Genomic DNA, 24,324 nt, shown 5'->3' with positions numbered 1-24,324 from the left:
CATCTTTGCAACTCACTTTTATTGTTTCTTTATAAATTTCCTCTCACATAGAGGAATATATTGTTATAGTCATTAGCTTATCTCTTTTTAAAACTCTATGCTAACAGCAATGGAGCCAAGGAGGAAAAACATAAGCTACAATAGAAAGGCACTTAGAACCTGTTAAAATACTGATATCCTGGAATGTGCAACAACAAACTGACAAAAACAAGTATACCGGCCCTTGTAAGCCTGGTCTATCACTGAATCACATGCTGAGCTAATGTCACTTTCCAGTGCCCTGTTCCTCTGCTCCTGGGCTTGTGTCTCAAACCTAACCCCCCAGCCAGGGACTTAAGGCCTAGGGCCCTAACAGAGCCAGGGGGGTGGCTTGGGTCCTCTGTTGGACCGAAAGAAAGGAGACCAGCTCCCTACCTTACTCACAGCCCCTTCAAGGGGTAGAGCCAGCACAGCCAAGCCCTGTTAGGGCTGGGGTCCTAAGCCCAGCTGTAGGGCAGGGCAGGTCAGGGTGACCCTTCTGGGACAGAAGGGCAGTCTGGGAAAGAATAGGATAGGCAGAGTTGCTCAGAAGAACCATAGGGCTACTAAGGACCCTATTACTGTTCCAGCAGCTCTTTTGTTCTACAGATGGGAAAATGAGGGATTTGCCACTCTGCAGCATAGTTGGGGCACCTAGCCTTGTAGGGCTGTGGAGCATGTGGTTCTCCACTCCAGTGTCCTTGGCTTAGTCTAGCCTTGGAGAAGTGCTAGACCCAATTCTGAATAGCACAGGCCTTGGAAGAGCTGGCTCGGAATATGGGCAGGGAGAGGCACCACAAAAGAAGAAAAGAGCTCAGCTGGGAAGTCAGACAAAGCAACCCTATCACAGGGTACAGACTTCTTCCTCTTGTCACCTTTTCCTTGAGCAGAGGGCTAGGGCCCTCCAATGACTTATCATTGGCTGCCTAGCCTCTCTTCCACCCCAGGCTTTCAGTCCAGGGTTCCTAGAAAGCTCCCTGACATTGGGCCCTTCCTGGCATTCCATGACTTGGTACCCCCAGACCTGGGGTGTCTTCATCCAGCCTTCTGCCATTTGGTGTAGAACTGAAGCCTTGTGAGCCTCTGAGGGTAACATACTACCTAGGCCAAGCTAAGCTGTAGTGAAGATGGAGCTTAGCCCTACCCAAGCCTGGCTGGACCACAGTCCTGACAACCCCTTGTCCCCAGGGCAGTGATCCTTTGGACCTGCTTTTATACTCCCAAGGTGCAGGGGCAGGTGAGTGGTCAGCTACCCCTCCTCTTTGGAGAGTGTTGCTGACCTGCTGGCAGTGCTGATTCAGGCAGGAGAGAGGGGGTCGCTAATAGAGCGGGCCTCCCTGCTCTGTAAGCAGAGAAGCACCTTGTCATATAGATAGACAGGGAGGATGAAGCTTTTCTCTGGGGCTTAGCCAGGACTTGTGTCTGTCTTGCTTTCCCTCCATAGAGTGACCAGAGGAAAAGGGGTTCAAGGAGCTCCCAAATGGGCCTATGATCACTAAGGGGGGTGGAGGGGAGTCCCTAGTTGGCAAATGGGCAAGGCAGGGTGAGAGGGCAACCTGTGCAGGCTGACCATGAAGAGGGATGCACCGGGTGGCAGCGGGGGAGGGAGAGGCAGGAGGACTGAGGGTCCTAGGAGGACAGGCAGAGGAAGGCCTCATTTAAACTATGGGATAGAGGACTGGAAGTGAGGCCTTAGCACCTAAGAGCATGGCTCTCCTTGGACAGCAGGTCCAGGCCAAGTCCTCACTCTGGAGCCAGGAAGCCAGCAAAGACCTTCTAGCACCATCCTTGCCACTCAGCTTTTCTGGGGCTACAGCTGCCCAGGGAGCAGACACTACGATCCCCAAGGCAGTAGGATATTATTGCTATTCGCAGGAGAGTTTCTGTTAGTCTGGGACAAGCCCACAGCAGCTGGCTGGACTCCCACAGCTGGTGGTAGGTAGGTGGCCCAGGCTCAGTTCACCACAGCTGGTTTGAGCAGCAAAGACCCTGGTGGGATGACCACCCAGCCAGGAGTTAATGCCTCTGGGCTGCTGGCCGTCGAGCTGCCTGTGGACAGGTCCAGTACAGTGCCTGGCAGCATGGGGAGTCTGTCAGGGGTTGGCCGGGAGCGACTGTGCTCCGTCCTCTCCAGGGGAGTCTTGTGATCCTCCAGGCCCAGGGCCCTGGCAGGCACTGACCCATGCCCTTTCTCCCCCTCAGCCTTGCCGCCAGCGGAGCCTGTGAGGAGGGAAACCACAGGCAGGCCCAGTCCACCAGCCCCAAAGGGCGAGGGCAACAGTGGGTTCTTTGCCAGATTGAGGGGCAGAACAGAGCCTGGCAGCCCAGGGCCCATGCCCCCACCACCACCCCCACCATTTCCACAGGCCATGGCACTGAGGTCGAGGGGGCCAGGGGCTAAAGGTAGAGGCAGGCCAGGCAGACTGGGGCCTCCAAAAAGGGCAGCAGGGTTGGGGATGATGATCTGAGCCCCACTGACATAGGGGCTACCGTCAGGAGTGGGCAGGGGTGGTTTCGGGGGTGGGCGCAGCTGCAGGAGCTCCTGCTGCTCATGGGACACAAAGTGGCCATGGGCCTTTATGTGCTTTCGCAGTGAGCTGGGGTCTGTGTAGCGCTTGTGGCAGCCAGGCATCTTGCAGTAGTAGGGCTTGTCTACGTAGTGAGTACGCGTATGCTTGAAGCGGTCACTTGAGTTTGAATAGCGCTTGTTGCATCCCTCGTAGGGGCAGATGTAGGGCTTCTCACCTGCAGGGGTGGGCTGTGTAAGGGGTTTCCCAGATCTACCCACCCCACTCCTCACCTCTCCCAGGCAGAGTTACCAGAGAACTCCAACTTTGATAGAGCTAACGCCTGGCATGAGGCTGACCCAGCTAAGAGCAGCAGGCAGAACTCAACCTGAGGAAAACTGCAGCTCTGCAGGGGCCTTGCTGCATACCCTTCAGATTCCTTTGTTGATAGATCTGTAAACTCAGGCAGAAGTGACCTTGGAAGCAATGTAATTACATGAAGCATGAAGTGCCTCCTGTCCTTCATGTGGCTTTACTCAGAATGGTTCAGCATTTACTAAGCCTCTGGCTCTATGCTAGCCAGGGCAGGAGCCACCTGTGGCCAAAGAGCCTTTGAAATGCTGGGTCCAAAAGGAGATGGTACAGTGAAGGTAAGATACATACCAGACTTCCCAGACTCTGTATGAAAAGAATAACCAGGTGTGTTAGGGCACACCTTTAATCCCAACATTCCAGAAGCAGAAGCGGATTGATCTCTTGAGTTTGAGGCCAGCCTAGTCTGTACTGTGAGTTCCAGAAGCCAGAGCTATATAGTGAAACTGTCTCATAAAAAAAAAAAGTACTGCACTTGGGAGACAGAGGCAGGCGGATCTCTGTGAGTTCAAGGCCAGCCTGGTCTATCTAGTGAGTTTCAAGACAGCTGGGGCTACAGGGAGACCCTGTCTCAAAAAGACCAAAAAAAAAAAAAAAAATCGGAAAGAACACAAATAAATGACTTAAGTAACTCAAGACGCTTGAAAAGCAGCAACAAATATATTGAAATAATTTAGAGATGTATATATATATATATATATATATTCGTTTCAATGAAATATATAATTATAATTCATTTAACTTTATTTTCTTTTGCTTTGTTTTGTATTTGAGACAGGATCTCACTATGTAGCCCTAGCTGGCCTGGAACACACTATGTAGACCAAGCTGGCTTTGTTTTCAGAGGTCTGTCTGCCTCTGCTTCCTGGTACAGGAATTAAGAGCATGCCCTTCTGCTGCTTGCTTTTTAATGTGATTAGGCAACTTGAAATTAGGCATATAAACAACAACAGAAGTCAGGGGTGTTAGTGCACACCTTTAATTCTAGCACCCTCTGTACAAGAGAGACCAGCCTGGTCTACATAGTGAGTTCTAGGCTAGCTGGGCCTATAGGAAGACCCTGTCTCAAAAAATTAGTGAAATAAAACTTAAACAAAATAAAAATGAAATTAGGCATCTGACTCTCTACAGCTCAAGGTAGTGAGGAGAGACAGACCCAGTCTCTGCCAGCTCTCATGTGGTGTCAAATGATTATGCTCATGAAAAGGCTCCCCTACCAAGTGTCCTTCAAGATGCTATGAAAGCCACGCCTGTAATCCTAGCACTTTGGAGATGAATAAGATTGGGGGTTCACGGTCAACATTGAATACATAGTTAGAAGCTAGCCTGGGCAACATGAGAACCTGTCTTAAACCACAAGGGGTGGAGGGTAATCGATGAGATTTGTCCCTTTTCTAAGGTCTGGTCTTTCCTTTGAGTCCCTGCCCCCAGGGTATCTGGCACCCTGCTGGAGAGGCTGCTCACCTGTGTGGGAGCGGTTGTGGATCTTCAGATTCTCCAGGCGAGAGAAGCTCTTGTTGCAGGTGGGGCAGCGGTGGGGCTTCTCATTGGTGTGTGTGCGGATGTGGATGAGCATCTTGTACCTGCTCCAGGGAGGGCCCAGAGGCACACTCAGCTCTCTGGGCACCCAGTCCCTCCCCTCCTGCCCTTGCCCTGCTCTCTCACCTGGCATTGAAGCCACGGCCGTGGCGGGCACAGCCCTCCCAGTGGCAGCAGTACCGTGCATCCTGCTCAGGCTTGACATGGTGGTCATTGACATGGTCGACCAGGTCTTGCAGGAGCTCAAAAAGCTGGTTACACTGTGGGGCCAGGCAGGGTTCTGAGCCCAGGTGGGGCACTAGCCTAGCCCTCACCACTCTTCCCGGCCCCCACTCACCTTGGCCCAGCGACACACCAGCTGCTTGGCCAGAGGCAGCTCTGGTGAGAGGCACTTATCCTTGGGGGGTGTGAGGAAAGAGGAAGCAGGTAGGTGCAGGGCCCCCCCCGAGCCCAGGGGCAAGAAGAACTGGAAGGAGCTGGGAACACCATCCAAATAACGCAGTGGCTGGAAATCCTATAGAGAAGAATAGGAGCTGGTTAGTGTGCCCCACTGGCAGGCCTAGACTCCCACTTCAGCCCTCCTCGTGGAACATGTTGAAATGATATCTCCCAAAAAGACATACTCAGATATTTTGGCGCACACCTTTAATCCCAGCATTCAGGAGGCAGAGGCAAGCAGAGCTCTGAGTTCCAGGCCAACCCAGTCTACATAATGAGTTCCAGGTGAGCCCGAACTACATAGTAAGTAGTAAGATCCTATCTCAAAAGGAAAAGACACATTCCAGTCCTAATCCATGTTGCCTGTATGACCTTGTTCAGAAACAGGGTCATTGCTAGAGTATTAGTTAAGGTGACGACCTGTTGGCTTAGGGTGTCCCTAAATCCAGCATCTTGTGTCTTGATGACAAAGGAAAGGGCGGTCTAGGCACAGACATACACACAGGGAAAAGGGCCAGGGTGAAGATGCAGGTAGAGCCAAGGGATGCAGCTCCCAGCCCAGGGATGTGTGTCAAGGACTGGAGCCTCGACAGTCTAGGAGAGCAGCAAGGAAGGAGTCTCCCCAGAAACCTTCTGGGGAACATGGCCTGACACTATCTTCACTTTAGACTTTAGTTTCTAGAACTGTTGTCTCAAGCCACTCAATTTGGTGGTACTTATTATGGAGCCCCAGGAAACCAGTATACTTTATCCAGAACCCTCCCTTCTTACCGCAGCAGTGGGCAGTGGAGGCAGGTCCCCATTGCCCTGGCGCTCAGGGGACAGGGGGCTGCTGCCATTGGGGGAGTCCAGTCCAGACGGTGGTGACAAGCTGAGGTCCACCAGGGGGGCTGTGGAAAAGCGCCCATCGACCTTCTCTGGGAACTTGGGGTTCAGCAGGAAGCCTAAGGAAGAGTATGTCTGAGGGGGGCTGGAGTCCTACTGGACCAGATTCCTACCACCTCTGGATCCCCACTATGATCTGAGAGGAAATAAGTCATGCTCCCTCCCCCTGAACTACTCTGGGACCCTAATATCTAAGGAACAGCTTAAACTGACAGTGATATCATCATCTCATCTGACCTTTATCAGCAGAGCTGGGCACCTGAAACAAATGGCGCTGGACATGATGGTTCATTCCTGTAATCCTAGCACTGGAGAGGCTGAGTCAGGAGGATCAAGAGTTAATGGCCAGGCTGGGCTACATGAGTTCAAGGCCAGCCTACACTACATGATAATCCTCCACAACAAAGAAGACACAAAATGCAAAGTACTAAACCTACAGATGAGACCTATCTGGCACATAGGATGAACAACAGAACAGGAACTGGAACACAAGACCCTTTGCTCCTTGTCAGGTTAGCAGGAAGGGACCTTTCTGTCTCAGTGTTCCCTTCTGTAAAATGGGAAGTTTGGGGTGGGCTGCCTTAGGAGCCTTCTACTCAAGCACCCAGCAAAACTGGTTCTCAGAATTCCATTTGGAGGCAGAACAGATGTGGTAAGTAACCATGAGTCATATTTGCCTATTCTGTTCCGAGTCTACCACCTTGGTTGCCCAGCTATACCATCTCAAAGACCAATGTTAAAATCTAGGGATTTTGCTACTGCTTTGCTCTTCACCCACTTCTTTCCAAATCCACAGATCCTGGGTGGAGCTAGGTCATGTGCCCACTGTGAATTGGGTAGGTCTCAGCTATTTAACTCAGATGAGTGAACAAGTGTGGTGATGGTAGTATAAACCAGAATTTGATGGCCTGCAGCTATGTTGTCCTGGACAAGCCTTGGTACAATCTCATCTTGAGACCCTGGCCCTGCCTGGTGCAGTACCTGAGGGTGGGGAACCCGGGGAGCCAGGTGTAGGGCTATCATCCACTAGACCCAGCTCCCTCTGCAGAGCACGGTGCCTGACCACACCCAGTGTCCGATCCCTTTTTTCTCTTGCCGCCCGGAGCTTGGTGATGCTCAGCTTCAGGTCCAGCGGCTCGTCCAAGGAGTGCATGGTGATAGGGAGGGTCAGAGAAAGCAGCAGGCAGAATGTAGTACCCAGCTGGTCTTCAGGCAGGAACCTGGAGAAGGACACAGCTTGTGCAGTGACACTCAACCTTAGGTTCCTCCTCCAGCAGCACCAATTAAAACTCCCAGGAACAGGAGAGGCATGGAATAGGGACAGCCTGAGTACCCTTGAACTACAGTTACAAAAAGTGGCCATCCACCCACTGCAGGGTTCCATCTCCACTCCCCATGAGTCTTTTGGGGGAGACACTTTACTGTCTCCGTTTTACAATGAAAGTGAGTTTTAGAGATTGCCTTAGGTCACAGAACTCACATGTGGCAGAACAACCAGACTTAAGGCCAGATCTTCTCCCAGGAACTGGCTGGCCAAGCGCCAACTGTCACTTCTGACGGAATGGGGAGCCGTGCCTGGGAAACCTGCAAGTCTGAATCCAAAGACCCAAAAGCAGGCCTATGGAGCAACATACAACCTCTGAGGTGCAGTTAGTGCCCACTGTGCCAGCACTCCTCTGTTCCCAGCAGGTCACTATGTCAACTTTAAGTGAAGCAGGCTGAGGGCCTGTCCCAGGTAAGCTGTGCTAAGCTTGGCCATGACAGTGGAAGGACAGGCAAGGACTCTACCTCCTAGGTAAGGCAAAGAGAGGCTTCCGTAAGCCACCAAGAGCCACAGGGCTCCAGCTGCCACCAGGGGGCAGCTTGGGACCATGGCCAGGCCAGCTAGGCAAGGTTGGCAGAAAAAAACCAGCAAAGAACTATAGATAGTTCTTTATTTATTTACTTTACTGGTGATAATGTTCTTACAAATTTCATGCTGTGATTTTCTTCCTTTTCTTACGTTTTTCTCACTGGTGTAATCTTCACATACATAAATGGACTCATAAGACTTACTGATCAGCTTGGGACCATGGCCAGGCCAGCTAGGCAAGGTTGGCAGAAAAAAACCAGCAAAGAACTATAGATAGTTCTTTATTTATTTACTTTACTGGTGATAATGTTCTTACAAATTTCATGCTGTGATTTTCTTCCTTTTCTTACGTTTTTCTCACTGGTGTAATCTTCACATACATAAATGGACTCATAAGACTTACTGATCTGGGGCTGGAGAGACAGCTCAGCAGTTAAGAGCACTGACTGCTTGCAGAGGACTGGAGTTCAAGTCCTAGCACCCCTGTGACAGCTAACAGCTGTCTGTAACTCCAGTTCCAGGGATCTGATGCCCTCTTTTGACCTCCGTAGGTGATGCACAACATGGGTGCCCTTACATACATGCAGGCAATACACTCATACACATTAAAAAACAATGAAATAAATATTAAAAAATAAGGTGGAGTGCAATGGAGGAAAGGGGTTCAATTCCCAGCACCCACATGGTGGCTAGGAACCGTTCTTAACTCCAGTTCCAGGGGAATCCAAAGCCCTCTTCTGATCTCTGAAGCATTGCACGACACAGGTGTACTCACATACATGCAAGCAATACACTCGTACACATAAAATCAAAATAATAAAATGTTAAAAAAAAAAAAAAGACTTACTGACCCAAGCACAAGGCCAGCTCCTATCAAATTCACACTTCATTTTCCCAGCAGCAGTCTCTTCACCCTTGGGGAACACTCCCACCTATTTCCCAGCCTTCCTTCATGCAGACTGTCACACCTTGAAAATCTCTTACTAGGTCATGTGTGATGGTGGACACCTTTGATCCCAGCACAGAGGTAGACGGATCTCTGTGAGTTCAAGGCTATCCTGGTCTACATAATGAGCTCTAGGCCAGCTGAGGTGGACCCCTGTCTGGAAAAAAAAAATCTCTCTACTAACCAAGCCTTACTACTAAAACTCTGCCAGTCACTGTATTTAATATAAAAGGTGGACATGGCTGGAGGAACCACTCACTGGAAAATACTTGGGACACTTCCGTGAGTATGTCCTTGGGGGCTAGTATGACCTATATAGAACCAGAGCTTCCAGAGTTCTCTTACAGGGATGGAACAAGGTAGAGAGAACAGACAGTGTCCCCACTCATCCCTTCTCTAGGCTCAGACTCCAGGGCAGCTTCACCCAGCCAGTCCTTCACCTGCTTCCTAGACCCAATCCTCCATCCCGCCTACCTCCCACAGCACCAAGCCTCAGGGACACTCCCCATGCACATAAGAAGGAAGATGCCCCGTCCCTGGCTTGAACTGCATGTGAGGGACACAGACCCAGGTCCTACACATGTGGCTACATGTAGTCTAGGCATAGGGAGGCTGGCCCACCTTTCAAGGTTGTATCATTGGAGCACAGGCAGCCACTCTGGACTGTGGGATTCAGGTTTGCAACTTGTCCCCACTCAAGTTGTCAGATGTACTAGGGTGTTCCCTCTCAGACCAGGCCTGGACCAGTGGTTCCTAGGAACACCCTGGGGATCAGAGCACCACCCCTCTCAGGGGCCCTAGACCCAGGCTGGCAGGTGGGTGGGTAAAAAGTGATAGGTAGCTTTGAGCCTGCTCATCCATTCTTGTCTGGGCAGGGGCTGCCCTCTGCCTGACCTGTAAGTCCATTATGTCTGCCTGTCTATCTGTCCATCCACCTGTTTATTTTTAGACACAGGCCCAGTCCAGCCTCCCCAAAGCTCCTCTGTGCTGGGAGCCTGGAAGGGGAGGAAGGAAGTAAATATTTATGCTGATTAAGAATTCAGGAGCCAGGAAGGGCTGGTGGCCTGGTCCCTCTGCTGGCCCAGAGCCACAGGCCTCCCTGCCCCCATCACCCACCTTACAGTAAGGGAGACCACTGGCAGGATGGCTCAGAGGTAGAAATTCAAGCAGACACTGACTTCCATTGGCAGTGCCACCCAAACAGTATTTTTTGGCACCTGCTCCACTGTCCCATGTTGTCTCCCCACCAGAGGGAGACCAGGAGGAGCCACTGGTCTGAGTCTCCTCATTCTGAGGATACACAGGGGAACACTGCCAGGGCTGGGGAAGACCCCAGCAGAGAAACACATTTTCCCAGCTAAAACAGGACACGGCGCCCATAGTTGAACAGACTCCAGTGACATCCCCATCAGCAGACCCAGTCCCCAGGGACACCCCTCCACTTCCTGCCCCTGGGTTCTGCCCAGGGAAGCAGGGATTCATATTTGGAAACCAAAGCCCAGCCCAGGCACTGCAGCCCCTCCTGAGAAATCAGGAAGGAGCTGCCCCAGAGCGGCCCTGCTAGTTTTCCTCCCCACAGCGCCCCAGGGAGGAGATGGCCTATGACCCCCGACTCATGCTCTGACCTTGGCCAACCTCAAACTGTCTCCTCCCCGTCCCTATTCCCAGCCAGTAGCAGCCAGTCTGGGCTCAGTTCTACTCTTTGTTCCAGCGCTGGGGGAAAGGGGCAGGGAGAGCCAGGTCCCCAGCGGTCCTAGACGCCTCTGCAGCTCAGCCCCACGGGAGCCGACCCCACAATCGCCAGCCAGACTTAATGCCCGGGATGGGGGGTTGGGGGGAACCGTGACCCTTGGAAGGGTGACACCAGCTTTCTCGCTGAGAGGCCTGGCTGTTTGCCGGGTATCCCCAGCATCCTCATTGTACAGATTTGGACCCGGTGTCCAGTTGGTCTCTGGAATGGGGTGGGGGTGGTCCGCAAGGGCAGGAACTCTGCCTCTCCCAGTCAGATGTCCACAGTGCAAAGCCAAGGGCCGGGGAGCCCGCGGACTTGACTACCCTCTGGGCCTTGCTGGAGAAACCTCAGTTTCCCCGATGGTCAGATGGTGGTGCACTTCGCACCAGGCTCCCGGGTTGTGGAGCTGTGATCAGCTATCAAAGGCCGCGCTGAGCTCCGCGCTACGCCCTGACCTGCTAGGCTTGCGGGGGAGCGCGCTGTGGTGGTCGCGCGGGCCGGCCGAGCCCTCGCACCTCCTCCAGCTGCAAAAGGAACTAATTAGAGCAGAGGGAGCGGGAGGAAGCGGCGGTGGCGAGGGAGGAAGCACGAGGGGCGCGCGGGGACCACCGGGGGCGGCCTCCCCCCATCCCTGGGCGGGGTCACCCTGAGGGTGAGCTGGGCGGGCCCCCCGCCGGCCGTTTGGAGACAATGACTGCTATTGTGCGCCCGCGGCCGTCCCCCGCAGACGGTCCCCAGCTGCAGCGCCTGTCAAGCACCGCACCCCCATAGCACTAACAGCAGCAGCCTTCTCCGGACTGTAAGGACCTGCCCAATTGGGAGAAACCAAGCCTCAAATTCACCAGGCTAATAGGACTAGCCGGGCGTGCGCCTGTAATCCCAGCCACTTGGGAGGCAGAGGCAGGTGGATCTCTGTGAGTTCAAGGCCAGCCTGATCTACATAGTGAGTTCCGGGACAGCTGGGGCTACAAGGAGACCCTGTCTCAAAAAGACAAAAAAAAAAAAAAAAAAAAAAAAAAAAGCTGGAATCCTGTTCTGGATAAAGTCCCTCCTTCCCTGCTTGAGTGAGGGCACCTGGTTGGCCCTGAGCCTGGAGGGTTAAAGGATAAGAGGAGGGAGGGAGAGAGGACTACCTGTGCTAGATTAGCAGGGACTTAGTCCCCGGAAGCAGAGGACAAGGCCCTCAGTAAGGCCGGGTCTCTATCCTTTCCCATCTACCCCACAATAGTGTGGCTCACCCCCACAATAGTGTGGCTCACAAGATGAGCATACTTTTTTCTAGGGGTAGTCCTGAAACTGTCCATTTGGTTAGCTGTGGCAAGGCCAGCCTAGAACTTAGAGACAAGGGCCCAAGATGCACCTCTCAAAGTCCATGCAGTCAGTGGTGGTGGTGGTGGTGCATGCCTATAATAACAGCACTTGGGAAGTAGAGGCAGAAAGTAGTTCAAGGCTAGCTTCGTAGTAAATTCCAGGTCAGCCTGGACTACATGACCTTGTCTCAAAAAAAAAAAAAAAAAAAGCCAAACGAACAAAAAACCGACATGGTCTAACTGAACAAAAGATGAAGCCACTGCAGCCAGGCCCTACTCTGTGAGTCCCCTCAAGGCTGGTGATTCAAATCATCACTTTGGCACTCTGGGGAGCCTGAAGGCCCGGGGCATGCACCTGTCCCAGGTTGCAAATGTCACAGGTGGCAAGACAAGGACCAAAGCCATGGCACCCTCAGATCAGTGATTACCCCAGCCAGTAGCTGATGGTCCACCATGCCAGTATCTGTTACAGCATTTTACTGATGCAGAAACTGAGGCACAGGAGAGTTAAGTGATCTATCCTGGGTCACAGGGTTTGTATGTAGCAGAGCTGGGTTTATCAGCCTCTTTGTCCTTGGACTTGGGCAGAGGCAAAGGGCTTGCTTGGGTTGGTCACCCCCTTGTGGGCTTGTGGAGCTAGGTGCACAGCCCAGGAAAGGCAGGCAGTAGGTGAGCGCTGGAGGGGCTGACAGGGTGGGAGACCCACCAGAAGGCTGGGAGAGTAGTGGGCAGGGACGCTGCCAATGCAAACGGCTTATAGCCCCACATTCCTGGGAACTGGCTGTGCTCCCTGCTCTGGCCAAGAGCTCCACCCTCCTTAGCTGTCCAGTAAGGGGGGATGGAGGGCAATGGAAGGGACAGGACCTCTCAGGGCCCCCTTCCCAGCCAGGCAGCAGGCAGGGATCCAATCGTCATGTTCTCGGGGCCCCTGCCCTGCTCTGCTGCTTCCTGCCATTTCCCTAGACCCTCCTCTTTCTCCTTGCTAAGGTGGGGTATTTAATTTAAAGACCCCATGGGGGGGGGTCTGGGGAGAAATCAGTGCAACCCACTTCCCATTAGTAGGTAATATTCAGCACCCAGAACACAGTAGGCACTTAGCAAAATCTGTCATATGAACTGTCACCACTGCTGAAATCCCCAGCGTTTGGCAGTCAAGAATTCTAAGAACAGCGGGGTGTGGTGGAGCATGCCTTTAATCCCAGCACTTGGGAGGCAGAGGCAGGCGGATCTCTTTGAGTTCAAGGCCAGCCTGGTCTACATAATGAGTTCCAGGACAGCTGGGGCTACAGGGAGACCCTGTCTCAAAAAGACCAAAAAAAAAGCTAAGAACAGCCCAGAGAACTGGCCTTCCCCACAACCCCTAGTACCCACAGATACTACAGTCCCACCCCACACCAAGAGAACTTTGGCTGGCCTGTACCCTTGGAGAGTCTTAGGCCTCTGCTGTCCTGTGGAGTGACCACAGGGGCGGAGAATAGGAGGGAGCCACCCACCCTGCAGAAGCTGAGCACTGAGAGGCCCTGAAAGGAGGCTGTGGTGGCTAAAGGCCTCCTCCAGGCTTAGGGGAAGGGCTTACCCTAAGGTCTGAGCCTAACAAGTCCCAGGAGAGGGGCCAGGGCCATTGTACTTCCTGGAAGGGCTTGGGGTTTGCCTTCTCTGGGAACTTGTGACCAGGTGTAGCCCCTTCTAGTCCCAAGAGGGACACCCAGCCTGCACTTGAGGCCGCTTTAGCAGAAACTCAAATCTTCCCAGACCAACTTGTTCAGATCTGAACTCTTCTCTGTCATGGGGGACTGGGGACTAGCAAGGACATAGCTTGCCAAGAACCTGGCTGTGGCAAGTTCACAGAGCAAGGCCAGCATCAAACTACTTGGTTGTAGTCTCCACAGCCACCTCTGGCTATAGAGCCTTAAACAGGTCCCTGTCACTCTCTGAGCCTTGGTCTCCTCATTGGTAACTCAGGCACCACAATAATGATCCCAGAGATTTAGGGCATCCTGTAGGATAAGCCTTGGCCTCATGCCTACCACATGGTAGAAGATGCCAGTAACTGGTAACCCTGAGAATTCTCATTTCCCACCCCAGGCTGGGGGTGGGCATCCCCCACAGAGTAAGCGAGCCTACCAAGGTCACCCAGCTAGCTCAAGCAAAGCTGAAAGGCCCTTAGGCCAATTCCCCTTGTACTTTTCACTAACCCCACCATAGAAGCTCCTTGTCCCAGACCAACAGGGTGGGTAACAAGGGCCCTGGGAGCCCCATGGCTCACATGCACACCCATACCAATATATGTGGCCCTCCAGCTACAAGGCCCACCAGGCACAGAGGCCTCAAAATGTCCTGGTGGCTCTGGGCCCCCTTTTCTGGCCCCCACCTCCTGCTGCCTGCCTCCCTACAGCCACCTTTGCACAACTATGTCTGGTATTTTCCTGTCTGCCCAGCTTTGGGGGGGGGGGGTACATGGAGCCATGAGCACTGCTTGCACCTGGGCCTCAGCCAGAGGCAAGCCTGCCAAGCAGCCCCCATAGCTCCTGCTGGGCTGGGAGGGAAGGACACAGGGCTGGGCAAGGCCGCCCAAATCCTTGGGAGGGGCAGGCAGCAGGGAACCAGACAGGGACACACACCAGCAAGGCCCAGCAAAGGCAGAACTGACATTCTGGTACTGGCACTGTACCTCAATTGGTAGAGTGCTTGCCTAGCATGCACAAGGCTCTGGGTTCAATCCCCAGCACTGTATAAACGAGGTATGGTGGCATGTGTCCGTAATCTCAACATTCAGGAGGTGAAGTCAGGAGGATCAGAAGTTCAAGGTCAGATTGGGCAAATAGTGAGACTCTATCTCACAAGAAAAAGAAGGAAAAAAAACAAGACACCAAGCTGCTGTACTGCTATTCTGGAGTGGCACACTCAGCAGCGCTCTCAGGGGCCAGCACAGGAGCTGGCCAATGTTTCATGGGATTTGGATGGGCAGCCAGACACACAGTTGCATGTGTGTCACACCTTACGTACAATAGCTCACAGAGGCAACACAGAGATTTCAGGGTCAGGTGCCTCTCCTTGGTGAGCTGGATAGGAATGGGGGTCCAATCTACAAAGGGAAGGAAGCTACACTTTCTAAGCTAAGTGGGGCCCACAGGCACTTCAAGAGTCCAGAGTGGGGGGGGTCCTATACCTGTGACCCACCCCTCTCACTACTGGCCTGAGGCAGGTGCCAGGCCACTGTGAACCACCTCACCTGCCAACTCAGAGAGCAGGAGAGGAAAAGTAGGCTCTGGACTTTGGCCCTTCCCTCCCCATTTTATTTATGCATTCCAATACCAGGCCCTCTGCTGGGGTCCAGGATAAATCAGATGGAACAGAGCCTGAAGGTCACTCAGATACACAGCCAGTGAAACAGTGTCAGGGGCACACAGCTCTGCTGAGGGTTATGGGGGGCAGATCTGAGTTGGCCACAGGGAAACCGAGTGAAGAAATTTGGAAGCTGGGGCCGGTGGCACAGTCTATGCTCTCAGCTGCTTGGGAGGGTGAGGCAGGATTATAAACTCTGGACTGTAAAGGGAGGCCAAGGCCTGTGGGGGCAACATAGTGAGATCCTGTCTTAAGATAATAAATATAAAGAAGGAATTTGTCCCCTTGGAGCCCCTCCCATCCTTTCTCGCTTTTCTTTAATAAGTCTACATTTGCACAAAAACAAAAACAAACAAAACAAAGTAAAAAGAGGGCTTGGGGTATAGTTTGGTGGTAGACCCCTTGCCTAGCACGTGCAAGATCCTGGGCTCCATATTCAGTAAGTACTAGAGAAAAGATTAAAAAGTCTGGGGACATGTGTTAGCTGCCCTGTGAGTGCTGGGATTCAAACCTGGGTCTTCTGCAAGAATAGCCAGTGCTCTTAACCACTGAGCCATCTCGCCAGCCCCAATCATCCATAACTCCAGTTCTAGGGGATATGACACCTTCTGCCCTCTATGGGCACTGCATGACATGGGTACACTTACACACATGCAGGTATAACACTTATATACATGAAATAAAAATAAACAATTAAAAAAAAAGTGTGGGGACAGAGGGAGCATGTAGACCTCCCCAGGCAAGGACCAACCAATAAGCCTCCTACATACCAACCTGGATTGTCCTGTCAGCCCTGTGAGTGAGGTGCTATTCTCTCCAATTTCAGTTAAAGAAGACTGGCAAGGTTGCAGCTTACAAGAGGTAGTGAGGCTGGGATTCAACTCTTCTCTCCAAAGGCAGGTCTTTCTAAACCCAAGATTACAACACAGATCCAAAGGTGAGCTCCCACAAAAACCTACAGTGAGCCAGCTTGTCATTCAGTATAGGTCAAGGCAGCAGAGGAAGAGGCCCATCCAAGGGGTTGGAACAGAGGCTTCCACTGGGGAGCCATGCAGCACTCTACACAGAAAAATGCCACTTGCTCCCTCAGTTCAGAGCCTCCCCTACTTAGCCTTTCAGCATCCTCCCTATCGCCTGAGGCTTACCTATCATGTGGCTAATCCCTATATCCTCCTGCAGCTATCATTCCCCTCCTGCCCCCTCCTCCACCATGTCTTCCCTGTTTTGCCCTCTCTAGCCTCAGCTTCTTAGAACTATGTCCTTCCAGGCGCCCAAGAATCAGATGAACAAGGGTCTGTCTTGTCCCCACTGCTGAAGGCATGGTGACTCACCTAAACCCAACAGCAGTGTTGTGATACCTGCCATACTAGCCCTGGATCCAAGTTCTGGCTAATGCATCACTTAATTCCACATTCTCACCAGCTCTCAAGCATGCCAATTGTGCCTGGCTCTTGCAGTGTCCTGTGTACCACTGCCTGACCTTCAGCCTCAGGCATTCCCCTGGCATTAGGAACCTCCTTCCAAGAAGAGAGGCCTGAAGTTGGCAGGGACTGGGGCTCTGGGCAGCTCGAAGCCCATTGAGGAAAGGAAGAGAGAGAGGAAGAATATTAAGACTGGGAAGACAGCTCAGTTGGTAAGATGCTGGCCATGCAGGCATGAGGATCAGAGTATGATATCCAGAAGCCATGTGAAAAAATCCAGGCATAGTGGCCTGTGGGCTATAATACTAGTACTGGGAAAGCTGACAGATCCCTGGGGCCTAGCCAATGATGAGCTCAAAGCCAATGAGAGACTCTGTCTCAAAAAACAACATAGCCAGCTCCTGAGGAGTAACACCCAAGATTGACTTGTGGCCTCCACACACACACAACACACTTGCATTTGTACCTACAGAAACAGATATACACACATGGGAAGATGATACCAGCAGACCCCTTCTGCTGTTCCAGCTACCCCAGCACAGAGCCCATTCCTCCTCCCTGAGTGAACTGTGAAGTCCTTGAGACTCAGTGTTGAAAAACCAGGCATGACTTTATTTGATGTAGAGCAACGACCAGAGCCTCAGTTTTCCTGCTGTGAAAGAACAGGGATGGCCTGGAATGACATGGGAACTTGAACACCCTGGAACATCCTGACTTCTAGCCTCACACAACCCCACTGCACCTGACCTTCACTTCTCCCAAACACTGGGTTTCTGGTGGATGTTGATTGAATACGTGAATGAATGAATGAATGAATGAATGAATGAATTCAATTGTATATGTATTATTCTGGTGGTAGGTTTCAGGAGGCCTACAGAAGGAAATGAATTCCAAAGTCAAGGTTGAAAGCAGGACCTAGAACATGGAAGCCTCTTCCTGCTGTGTGAAGCAAGGGAACATGGACAGACCTGGACAAGGGTGGAAGGAAGGAAAATACTGTTCTTCTGACCAACTGGGATGACCAAAAGGACCAATTCTTCAGTTTCATCTCCTGGGGCTCCTATCTACCCCAGCCCAGAGCACCAGGTGAAAGACCAGTAGGGGCAGCATATAAACCTCTGGTCTCTACCACATGCTTTTCCCTCCCTGCCCTTGCTTACCCATTGTGGGCTGCAAAGCAAAGCCCAAAGCCAGGACAGCTTCCAAACCCATCCTTATCCTCTTTCTTCCACTGGGAAATGCCCATTGGGTAGAGCCCTGGCAGACCCAGTCTATCCAGGATCTGGGGGCTTGGGTCCTGAGGGACTGAGCAGAGTAGGTATCCTTGGGACACATCCAGCATTATTCAGGAGGGAGAGACAGCTGAACAGGGAGGATGATGAAAGACCCTGTAACCTTTTAGGAGGGGCATCACAGCTGGGGCCCAGACATCTGTAAATGGGTAGTGAGGGCTTCGGATGAAGAAAGGTAGGAGTCAAGGGAGAACGAGCCCAGGCAGGCTGTGATGTGCCAGCCAGACCCCAGACAATGGGGACAAGGGAGAGAAAAGGGGCTTCCTTTGGATTTATCAGGCCCTGGCAATGGACTTGGGGATTAGTAGTGGAACTGGGTAGACGGCAGACTCAAATGACATTTCAGGGGTCAAGGCCATACAGTCTTTGATGCCAGGTCCCCTCTGTCCTTCTTCGAGCAACCTCAAGATAAGTCATCAAACCTATGAGAGCTTCAGTTTCCCTTACTTGCCTCCTGCTTTGCTGCTGGGCTCTCAAGGGGACACTGGTCTGTGAGAACTGTGTCCACTGTAAAGCGCTATCTGACTGGAAGGACTCTTTTCTCTGAGGCTCCCAGCCCAGGCTGACTCAAGAGGCTCAGCAGTCCCTAGGAGGCTCTGCTGGCTTTCCAAAATACCATGAGTTTGAGTTCCCTCCCTGAAGCTAGCTGCCAAGCCATACACAGCACACTTGAAGGCCTGGCCTCTCCCCATGGTAGGTACTACCTAGCTTCTCCGGCAACAAAGGGCCTGAGGAGCCCTCACCACCATCCCCAATAGTCCTGGCACTGGAAGATTCTCAACCCCTTTGCTTATCCCCTACCAGGGGCATCTGGAGCAGATGGAAAGCCCCTGCTCCTCAAGCAGACTCACTAGTGCCTCTCCCAGCCCAGCCACCGAGCTATCCAGGGCCTCCCTCTTATGGGGGTCACAGTGTGTTGGTGGTGGAGTGTGGAAGGCCAGAGCCAAGGTCTCTGCGCCTGCCCAGCCTGGGGACACCTAAAGGAAGGTGTCCCAGCTGGGACGCCAGGAGAAGGGTCATCCAGGTTGGACCTCGGGACTCCCTGAGGACAAACCAGCTATGACCGGGGTTTCCAGAAGCCATCTAGGGAGGGTCCCTAAGCCCCAGAGCAGGAATGGGGAGGAGGGCCAGGCCTCACCTCCCACCTCCTATTTCCCTTGGAGAGGTCTGAACTGTGTTGGGAAGGAGAGGTGGGGTGGGACAGCTCCAAGGGAAAGATGAGCAAGGGACTCTGGGCACATAGCTGCCAGAGGACAAAGCTCCTAGTAGGAAACTAGATGACATACCCATTGCCACAGCAGACCCAGATGCCTACTGGCTCTTTTCTATCCTGAGCCTCAGTTTCCTCTTTTTTTTTTTTTTTTTTTTTTTCGTCTTTTTGAGACAGGGTCTCCCTGTAGCCCCAGCTGTCCTGGATTCACTATGGAGACCAGGCTGGCCTCGAACTCAGAGTGCTGGTATTAAAGGCATGCGCCACCACACCTGGCCTAGTTTCCTCATTTTTTAAAATATTTATTATTTTTATTTTATGTGTATAAGTGTATTGCCTGCATGTATGTGAGTACACCCATGCCTCGCAATGCTACAGAAGTCAGAAGGCGGCTTTGGATTCCCCTGGAACTGGTGTTAAGGACAGTTCGTAGCTACCATGTGGGTCCTGGGAATGTGCAAGAGCAGTCAGTGCTCTTAACAGCTGAGCCATCTCTCTAGCCCCAGCTTCCTCATTTATTGAATTGTGATAAATGGGTGGATCTTTGCCACAGGTTATGTAACAATTTCAGGTGAGGGTTGCAACCCCTGTAAAGTTTGCAGGCGAGTGGAAGACATCTGTACTAGTTGGATTTTTCCAAGGGATACTCAGGAGGCTTAGCCCCCAGCACCATTCCACTGCTGGACCCAGTTCACAACTGGACCCAATGGGACTTATGAAGGTTGTCATCTTTTATTAGCAGATGGGAGGAGGTGGCTCTGCTAAGACAGAGCAGGGAGGGTGGTCTGCCCTAGGTTTTCCTGCAAATACCCTGCTCTACCACCAGCACCAGCAGGTCCATTCCTGTTCCTGAGATCAAAGCAGTGGCCTAATCTGTCCAATCAGCAGTAGAAGGGCGTGTTGAAAATGCCCCGTCCTCTACCTGGCCACACCTGAATTAGAATTCACCAGGGTGGGGAGCAATGAAACCACCTCAGAAACTACTGGATCAGCAGTTGTGTTCCACAAGCCTTGCTGGGGTTGCAGTCCCCATTCCCAGAACTGGCATCAGGCTAGCACAGGGAAGGGTAAATGACTCTCCACCTGGCTCTGGTGTCCTATGGGAGGTGAATCACAATATGCATGCTGGGGGTCTAGCTCAACTCTGGAGCTCTTCCACAACTTTGGAAGAAGAGGTTTCTAGGCAGAGGGTGGAGAACCCCATTGTTCTGGCTAGCCTCAGAGGTCCTCATACAAGTTGAAAGGGTCTCTCATTGCTTAGCACACAGCCATGCCAACCATAGGATCCCCCCTATCCTTAAGAAGGAAGAGGGCCCCACCCTGCCCCATACCTTGCAAGGGTGGCCTCCACTGCATGCTGTGAAATATAAAATAACAGCCATACGTGAATAGAAAAGGGATTCAGGGGCAGCTTTGGAAAAGGCTTTGTCCCTTATTCTGCCCTGCTCAGGGCCTCTCCTCTGGAATCCAAATTTCCCACTTGGGTAAGGGGCCCTCCTGAACCTCCCATAGGATGCAAGAACCTGCAGTGATTCCTGCAGAGGCTCATGGCACTGGGGGCAGGTCAGGGGTACAGTCTTCCCCCACACCCACAGTCCCCTTGCATGTCTCCTAAAGAGCCCTACCCCAAATGCCTCCCAAAGAACAGAGCTGCAGGTCCCAGCCTCAACATCTGGTCCCCCAGCCACAGCTGTTGCCTCCCTTCCTCATCTTGGGATTGCCCCAAACCCTGCCTAGCACTGGCACCGCCCTCTCCCATAAGTGGGAAATTCAGATTCCAGGAGAGTCCAGCTGGGGAGATGGAAATGTGCATGGGAAAATGTTGTGGGGAAAAACACATTCTTCCTCCACACCGCAGCCAGCACAGACCCTGGAAGGATTTAGGTAGACAGAAGACCCTCCCACCATCCAGGGACAAGGTCAGGCAAGCCATGGACAGAAGCATGGGATGCAAAGATGAGGTTCAGCTTTCTTCCAAGCCTTGAGGAGGGGTCCTGGCAGATCTTTGTCTTCCTGATGGCCATCTCACCCTCTAACAGTCCACTGGTACTCCCAGGAAGGGAAGCAAGGCTAGAGAAGAGATGGCTGTGGCTACCCTTTTGTAGCTGGGCTTTGTAGAAACAAAAGCTTTGTGGGGATGCGGCTCACACAATTGTTTAAAATGAGGTTTTGAGATGTCTGTGGTATCCAGTTATTCATACTGGCTCCACCCACGGATAATTGAGAGTTGGCTTTTGTTGGGCTTATTCTCTCTCTGTCTCTCTCTCTCCCCCCAACCCCCAACCTGGCCAACCAGCCTGGTTTTCTTATGGGCTCTTACCTTGTCTGGACAGAGGAAGAGGCAGACCAAAGAACCCCTGAAAGCTGATGATTGTGCCAAGACTTGAACCCAAGACACAAAATTCCCAGGCCAGAAGCTTTTTCCATTCACCTTATATACAGATTGTGTCCTGGCTGCATCAAATCCCCAAAAGCCACTGACCCTAAAAGCAGTGGTGCCTGAAAGTGGGGTGACTCACTGTCTGGCTTTCCAAAACCTCCCCATCCATGAGGGGGGGACTGGCAGGTGTCCCTGTGTAGAGAGCCAGGATCAGGGAGAGGCGCCCCAGGGAGCCTGGGCTAGGGTCACTCTGGGGCCGAAGAACCCCAGCTGGAGGGATTTAACACCAAAGGTCAGAGGTCACAGACAGGGAAGGGCGGGCAGGCATAGAGGGTCAGGGGGTCAGCGCTAATGGTAGCTCCGGAAAGGAGGGGGAGGGGAAAAGGCTAAGAAAACAGGACTGCTTCCAAGGGGTCCCCACCCCACAAAAACCAATGCCTGGCACTACCTCCTGCTTGACTGGCTGCAACAGAGCCAAGTTGAGCTGGGAGTGGGTTGTGAAATGGGCTGGACTGCAGCTCAGCAAGGGGTGTCCTAGGAGGGCTCCCCCAGATGCAGCCCCTCCCCCAGTGCAGGGCTGGGCCAGCTGGGAGGCCCAGCCTGGGCCCAGAGGGGAGAAAAAGAAGCAGAGATGAGGGCTCTGAGGTCACTAGAGAGGGATGTGTGGGCTGGGTTGGGACAGCTGTGGTACTGTGCCACGAGTGCCGAATAGGGAGAGGTGAGCACACTGAAGGGGCCACGTTTCCAGTTCCTGAGTCTAGGGGCTTCAGAAGTCTTGTCTCCTTAGCCATTGGTTCAGCCCCCACCTTTCCTCCTGGGTGCCAGGACAGCAGGGCTGCTGCCACTATTAAGGGTGCCAGCCACAGAGGACCATGGCTCAAGCCCTAGTCCTGGACCAGACCAAGACCCTTGGGAGCTCAGGCCTTGGCCAAGCTGTTGGCTGGCCTGGCTGCCCCCTTGGTGTCAAGCATTCCCTCTAGAGCCAAGATCTTGGGCTGTGATGGCTGGGGGCCCAGGACTCCTCCCAGTATCCCTTCCAGCTTCCCAGGCCCCAGGGCAGGGCTGGGTAACTCCCTACAACCATTGCTTCCCGGCCACCCTCTGACTGGGCTGGGCGGGCCCTCCTGGACAGGCAGACAGGCGGCATGCTGCCCTGCTGTGGCCTGAGTACCCTGCTGGGCAGGGCAGTATGCCAAGGTCTCCAGGTGCCAGCCTGGATTCCAGCCCCATCCCAGGGGGCCTGTGGGGCGGCGCAGGCTTCTTCCTAGTGAGAGGGGATGCACCTGCCTCGCCCCCTCCTCCGGATTCACACTCGGGATACAAATACAGTCCCTTGTCCTCCCCATCCTGCCAGGTCCCTCACCTGCTTCCATCCACAGTATAGGAGTGGATCAAAGGCTAGAAAGGATTCCAGCTCCCGTTGTTGACTCCAGGGACGCCACCCTCCCTGCCTTTCTGGTGCTTCCTAAGGGCAGCAGGAGGGAGTCTTTCCCGGACAGGGAGGGCATCCTCCAAACCTCTTCCTAGAAACAACCTGGGCGCACCCATGGGGAAAAACGGCTGCCTGATGCCACAGACAACTTTGTGCCCAGACTCCGGGTGGCCCCCTCTCACCTAGCAGCGCACCCCCACCGCAGCCGCCCAACTTCCCCACTGAAGTTTGCAGCCCGCCCCGGGCCCTGGCCGCAGCTCGGCCGGGCCTCCGGACGGAGGGAGGGAAGAAGGGAGGAGAAAAGACGAGAGACCGAAGAACCGGGCCAGGGAGCCGGCGAGGGAGGGAGCGCGCGAGCCAGCGAACGCAGGGGCCTCGGCGAGGGCTCACAATGGCCCGGGGCGAGGCGCGGACGCGGAAGGGGGAGGCGACCCTCGGGCCCGCAGTCCCCCCGCGGCAGGCGAGTACCCTACCGGGTCTCAGTCCTCCCCACGACGCAACGCCTAGGGGCTTCCTACCTCGGCGGCAGGGCGATCGGGCTCCTGCAGCGGGCTCCGGCGGTCGGGGGGCAGCGGGGGGCGAGCAGGGGAAGGGCCGGGGCGGGCGGGGGCCGGGACGCGAGGCTCACGGGGCGCGGGCTCCCCTGGCACGGCCGCCCGGCGCCCGGCCGCTCCGCCACATCTGCAGCTCGGGGCAGGGAAGGTGGCCGCGGCGGCCCGGCCGTGCGGGGATGTCTTAGCTAGGGAGGGAGGAGGGAGGCCGTGGGAGGAGGGACCGGCGGCCGAGGAGGAGGGCGAGGAGGAGGGGCACGGGGGGCGGCCTCCCTCCCTAGCTCTCTCGCTCGCTCCCGCCCTCCCTCAAACCCCTCTAGCCACCGCGGCCCCAGGCCCGGGGCGCCAGCTGCCAGGCGGGGTGTGCGCGTCGCGAGGAGGGGGCGGCCGGCTGGGCCGGGGGAGGGGAGAAAGGGCAGACCGCCGCGGGAGCGGGCACCCGGAGGGAGGGAGCTAAGGAGGGAGCTCCGCCGCCTCTCAGACGCGCCCCCCCACGGCCCCGCCCCCGGCCCGAGGGCAGCGCTAGGACACGGCCCGGAGGTGGCCGGGGGGCGGGTAAGCACGAGATAGTCCGCCTTCGGGGAAGCCCGGGAGAGGGGCGGGCGCACTAGCCGGGTGAAAAAGCCCGGAGGGCCGGGAAGATGGAGGAGGTGGCAGCGACCGAGGGGGCGGGGACCCTCTCCTCCTCCTCCTGCGGGGTCACCTTGGCCAGGCCCCCCGCGGCCCTGGGCAGCGGGGAAGGCGGCCGGAGTGTCACTCCGGAGGCCCTGATTTCTCCGCCCAGTTCAGTTCCAGGACCGCGCAGGCCAAGGCCTCTTTCTGATTACGGGATTTGCAAGCCGGGTTCAAAGCCCAGCTCCGCGCTTCCCGCTCTGCCTTGCCTTCAGCCTCGGTTTCCTTCTCGGCGGAATAAGCAACGAGACCCGACCCCAACCAGCCCAGGATCCTACCTTCGTGGTGTCGGCTGCTGGGACAACCTGGGGGTCGCGGTCAGTAAGTCCCATGAGTTTGGTCACTGAGATGTGAGTGCAAGTCAGGACGGACGCTAAGCTCTTTTCTACCTTCTGTGAAGCTCAAACTTGGCTCTGTAGTGT

At 54.1% G+C, this 24,324-nt stretch overlaps 1 protein-coding gene across 5 annotated transcripts; it reads right to left on the bottom strand.

Annotated features, from left to right (window-relative positions):
• On the bottom strand, window positions 1-24,297 carry Glis2 (GLIS family zinc finger 2). 5 transcript variants are annotated; one of them, XM_029570222.1, is made up of 7 exons: window positions 24,181-24,297; window positions 6,741-6,979; window positions 5,646-5,818; window positions 4,774-4,950; window positions 4,563-4,696; window positions 4,362-4,483; window positions 1-2,763 (listed from the first exon to the last, which is right to left on the bottom strand). In XM_029570222.1, the coding sequence occupies exons 2-7, from the start codon at window positions 6,910-6,912 to the stop codon at window positions 1,973-1,975; spliced, it is 1,569 nt and encodes a 522-aa protein (XP_029426082.1). In that variant the 5' UTR covers window positions 6,913-6,979; window positions 24,181-24,297; the 3' UTR covers window positions 1-1,972. The 5 variants fall into 5 exon arrangements, with proteins under 5 accessions (XP_029426082.1, XP_029426081.1, XP_029426071.1 ...); XM_029570221.1 differs by lacking the exon at window positions 24,181-24,297 and adding an exon at window positions 23,198-23,609; XM_029570211.1 differs by lacking the exon at window positions 24,181-24,297 and adding an exon at window positions 15,719-15,855.
• Between the last annotated feature and the right edge of the window lie 27 nt (window positions 24,298-24,324).

Source organism: Nannospalax galili, unplaced genomic scaffold, assembly GCF_000622305.1.
Source record: "Nannospalax galili isolate Female #2095 unplaced genomic scaffold, S.galili_v1.0 scaffold471, whole genome shotgun sequence".
In the NCBI taxonomy this organism is placed as follows: Eukaryota; Metazoa; Chordata; class Mammalia; order Rodentia; family Spalacidae; genus Nannospalax; species Nannospalax galili.
The sequence above is the reverse complement of the archived record's forward strand: the minus strand, read 5'-3'. Positions and strand labels throughout refer to the sequence as shown.